This window comes from Notothenia coriiceps, unplaced genomic scaffold (genome assembly GCF_000735185.1).
Source record: "Notothenia coriiceps isolate Sejong01 unplaced genomic scaffold, NC01 NC01_scaffold00037477, whole genome shotgun sequence".
Classification (NCBI taxonomy): domain Eukaryota; kingdom Metazoa; phylum Chordata; class Actinopteri; order Perciformes; family Nototheniidae; genus Notothenia; species Notothenia coriiceps.
This window is the reverse complement of record NW_011370178.1, coordinates 1-5149: the sequence shown is the minus strand read 5'-3', so window position 1 is coordinate 5149 and position 5149 is coordinate 1. Positions and strand designations below refer to the sequence as shown.

The 5149-nt window shown below is 40.9% G+C and overlaps 1 protein-coding gene across 1 annotated transcript; it reads right to left on the bottom strand.

Annotated features, from left to right (window-relative positions):
* Positions 1 to 1842: 1842 nt before the first annotated feature.
* Positions 1843 to 4138, bottom strand: LOC104967578 (putative polypeptide N-acetylgalactosaminyltransferase-like protein 3; the record flags this gene model as incomplete). The annotated part of the gene is made up of 3 exons (XM_010797077.1): positions 1843 to 2056; positions 2921 to 3118; positions 3964 to 4138. Coding segments are annotated over 3 exons (587 nt in total), but the record flags the coding sequence as incomplete, so codon positions are not given.
* Positions 4139 to 5149: the final 1011 nt, after the last annotated feature.

The window sequence follows — 5149 nt, the reverse complement described above, 5'->3', positions numbered from 1 at the left end:
GGCCTTGAGACTTGGGTCACCCAGCAGTAAATGAGATAAAGGTCCTTTTGAGCTTATCAATAAAATGTATTCATTCCTAGTAAGCTGACTTTGGGGTGAAGGGAAGTTCAGGGAAGCCATTAAGCGATAAGAACAATTAACTTCTGTTAAAGATACATGATAGGATGTGTGTGTTGAAGATGTTTAGGGGGAATGAGTATGTGTCCTGTCAAAGAGTCCTCTGTCATGACTCCAAATCATTGATTGGGGGATCTGCCTAAGGGCAGAGGGACAAACACACACACAGAAACACACACACACACACACACACATACACTGTGAAGCAACAGATGGAATCAACAACTGACTTACTACCTGGGATCCCGCCCAGAAGGGAAACCGACCAATGGAACACTGCCAACTCACTGTCTAGCTCGCTCAGAAGTGAACTCTGTGTATAAATGTTGTGATCATTTTGAAGATCGGCGCTCTTGTTTTTGACTTGCCGTTCCTGAGACGTGTCTCACACGGTGGTAGAACCTGAGCCCGGAGTACTCTGCAGAGTGCTTCGTGATTAGGTGAAGTATTTGTATGTTTCCGCCATTAAAGCAGATTATTGTTTAACCCTTATCCTGGCTGTTTTGAATTTTTCCTTCTTTTGAGAACCCGCTCATATAGGAACGGCGCGGAGCAGAGATTCTGCCCCAACAGTACGACTTTACAATAAGACTGCCCTTATAAAGGGTTTACGAATAGTTTGTACTTAATTTATTAATTAAGTTGTGAAAACTTTATAAATCATTAATAAGCTTTTATAAGACATGAGATAAACAGGGCAACTGTGACCGGATGCTTGCCAAATAGTGAGCCCACATGTATCTGTACTGCTAAGCCTTATATTGGCTATTTAGCTTACTTCGTCTTCTTTATCAGCCAGCATCCTTGGTATCTGTTGTTCACTGAGTTGATTCTTGCTAAGTAGCCAATGTAAGGCTTAGTCATCTTGCCAAATAGTGATCCTGTGTTAGAACTGGTTTATAACTGGTTCTTAATGATGAATAAAGTGTTTACAACCTAATTCATAACCTAATTATAAACCCTTTATGAATCCATTATAAGGGTAGTCGTATTGTAAAGTGGTACCGAAAGCTGCAGCTAATTCAGAATGCCTCAGCTCGAGTCCTCACTAACACTAAGAAAGTGGATCACATCACTCCAGTTCTGGGGTCTTTACACTGGCTTCCTGTCTGGAACAAACTACCAGAAACATGCAGGTCCGGTGCAACTCTTACTACTTTTGAATCCAGGCAGAAGGCTTTTCTTTTTGTCGCTGCTTTTAATTGAACTATTCACATCTTACACTTCACGGTAACTTTTATTCATGTATTTTTTAATGTTTATTTTCTTTGCTTGATAAAGACCGTTTTTAAATGCCATTTTACAATGTGTTTCTGCTGCACTATTTCTTAATGCTCTTAATGTCTTTCATTTTTGTAAAGCACTTTAAATTGCCTTGTGTTGAAAGGTGCTATAAACTAGCCTTGCCTTTGTTGTTCATGTTCTGAACTGTGCTGCTGCCTATCTTGGCCAGGACTCTCATGCAAAATAGATTTCTCAAATCTAAATGAGACTTCTGGTTAAATAAAAATAAAGAAATTATGAAATTGTTGGATGAACCCCCCGATGTCTACATGTATTTTGATGGTTTTAAATATTGGAGAGATCATCATGCATGTCTTTGCACTGCCTATCTCTAAAAATATACAACAACTGTCCAACCTTCCCTCTATGTGACCATTTATCTGCATTGCCCTACTCGGGGGTGCACACAGGGGCCCGGTCCTCCAGGACTCCTAATGGACCTCATTCATCAGCGGGGCCACACGACAGGACGCTGCTCCACTCTAACCTACAGGGTACAGAGAGCTGGAACAAGAGGAAACTGGGCGACACACTCACCCTGATGCCCAGCTCGATGTTCTCTCCTCCGTAGACGTCCATGCCGGAGTCGAGTAGGCCCAGCTCGCCAAAGTAGTTGCGACTGGCCACGAAGGAGCAGCCAATCATGGCAGGAGTCCTGCCATGAGGAAAACAAGTGAACATTAACACCTCATTTATGAGATGTGGTTTTGTGAATGTAATTCTGAACCTTTGTCTGCATTTTTTCTTTTTGAATGTGGTTTTGCATGATGTTTTAACAGTTTGCACGCATTTTTAAATGTGTGAATCTGAATGTTTCTGTGCATGTGTGAATGGAGTTACTTTTGTTTATCATTTTATATATTTGTTTAGACATAACCAAGTTAGAATGCAAGAAAATCAATAAATGTCATGATCATCAAGGACACCTTTTTAAAAGAAAATACACTTTTAAAAAGCCAAAACATTGTGTGATATGAACATTGTCATGATTTCCACAAACAAAAGCCTTTATACCTATTTAAAGATTATACAAATACTTCCATAGATAGGAAAAAGAAAAAACATAAAAGAACATTTGAGGCTGACAACAAACAAAGATCTATTAACAGTTAAAGTTATTCTGAATCCAACACTGAACAAATACCTGGGTAAAATATGAGATTATAAAAATACTATTTGCAGCTTAAAGGACAATTTCCCCTTTTATTTTCTTCACTTATACCAAGGGAATGATAGGATGATAATTTCCGGACACATGAACTGCATCAAATCATCAGATTCTTCCAAAGACTATGGATTTCTTTATGATAATCCTAATGAATTAGTTTTTGGTTATAATTCTGGGGAAAAAACATGGATCACTGCATAGACGGAACTGCACAAACTAATATAAACTCTGTCTAACTCAAATTAAAGAATTTAAGAAAATCATAAAAAGAGTAAATAAAAATATTTCTCTCCGGTGGAGTTTTGTGAAGGCTTTATCCACTTTATGTTTACATGAATGTGTTCTGCCTACCTGATGGGAGCCGATGTGTCCCCCTCGTCCCACCACTGTTTAGGGGGGTTGATGTACATGCACCACAGCTCCCAGTTGTAGCCGTGGCCCGAGTTCTCATAGCGCTCCAACTCGAATGTGTCGTGCTTGATGTTGTCGATGGACGGCAGGATAATCCTTGTGTGGTCCTCTTTGATTCTGGCCAGAACCGGCTCGGCCCTGAGGACGGGGTACACACATCATACACACATCATACAGGGGCGGCTGTGGCTCAGTGGATAGAGTGCTGGACTTCGAATCAGGGGGTAGCAAGTTTGAGTCCCACTGCAGTCAGCATGTTGTTGTGTCCCTGGGCAAGACACTTCACCCCAAATTGTTCCTGTGGGGATTGTCCACAGTACTGAATGTATGTAAGTCGCTTTGGATAAAAGCGTCTAATAAATGACATGTAATGTAATACACACATCATACACACACTAAAAGACAGACAGCGCTGAGCCTCTCCTCAGATCTCCCCTCTCTCACCCACTTCAGTTAGAAGCTCCCTCAAGTTTACTTTATAAGTGATTCTGTTTGTGAACTGGGTTGTGTATAAACTTAAAAGTACACACTGAGCTGTAAAACAAGGAGGCCTAGAAACAACTATCAGCGCAAGGTTGCAAAAATGTTGTCTAGCCTTCACATCTGTTTAATTTGTTTAAATTATTCCTTATAATGTACTTTTATGATAACGCTTCTGGGCAATTTCCTCTTTTATCGCTAGCGTTATGTTTTTTATTTGATGGGATATAAGTCCTACGGTCTCTTTTAAACATGATGCCCTCCCTTCTTTGCTTATCTTAAAACCTCTCAGGTGTGAAATTGCTTTTTGTGTGTTGGCTTCATGCTGCTTCTGCTAAACCTTTTGCTCTCCTTCATGATTCTGTTAAACCCGTTTGTCTGTTTTATATGTTTATTGTATGATTGTTATTGCTGTTATCCTGATTTGTAATTCAATAGGTTGTACACTATTGGGTTAGCTTAATTTTCCCTGAAAAGGAAGAAGGGGATGCCAGATTACTCACCAGGACGGGGTGAACTCCACATGTGCGTCGAAGAACCCGGTCACCTCTCCGGTGGCCACCTTCCAGCCCTCCAGCCGGGCCCGTATCAGCCCCTCCCTCTTCTGGTTCCTGACAATCTTCACCAGGCCGGGGTAGCGCTTGTTGACGTATTCCTCCAGCGGAGCCTTCAGCTGCTCTGCAGTCCAGAGAGAACATCAGGACACCAGGTGAGGGTGAGACACACCGTCCTTAGGGGGACACTCTCAGGGAAACATGTTCATGCTCTGGAGATTTTGAGTTATTGAGCTTCCAAATGTCCTCTTTTAGACAAGTCAAAGAACTTAATAAATAAATATTTACTTTTTTTGTATTACCTTTTTTTTATGTGCAACATATTTTCATTTCCCCATCAGCTCTTTTTTATCTTCATAGATCTCCACTTACACCAGCCTCACCAGCTTTATTTATTTTTACTTATGGGATGATTGATTTAAATTACACAAAGACCTGGCTTTAACTATTGTTCCGGTATTTGGTTTGAAAATAATTGCCTTAATGTCACTGAGGGAATGACCTGGTAAGATCTATTAGTCAATAACAAGGGATGTCTCCCCTTCAATACACTCTCACTCCATAATCGTCCAGGAGCGACGTTTGGTCAGGGTCCCGTGGCGTGCAGTTGTGACGCTCCTAGGCTCCTTCAGCTTCATAAAGGGACGCAAATAGCTTTCAACTGATTGCAATCTATTCCCATCTGCGGCAGGATTTGACGCTCATGGAAGCACGGCATTCGTTTGTGTCGGCTGCCCTTAAAGGCAATGTGAGCGTCCATTCCCATTGGATAACGGAGAATTGTACACCCGGAAGTAAGTGTTCCCCTTACTGTGGATTGATTTTACAGTTATATCTGCACTACTCATCGACTAAAAAAAAATAGATTATCCTTGTTAATTACACAACATTGATTGGTTTAAATTGTGTGCAATGCTTTTGTATTTTTACCCTTCGATTCGGAGAAACAAATATTTTTTCGGAGTAAAGGATGGCAGAAGACACTACACTACCCAGAATCCCCAGCTATCGTTTAGGACTACACCATGTGCTCTGTTTGACAAACCCCGTGACTAGTTCTCAAGCTCTGTGATTGGTTGACCTCCAACTGCATTCCATATGAAAAAAAACGTTTCGTAAAAGATAAAATCATACT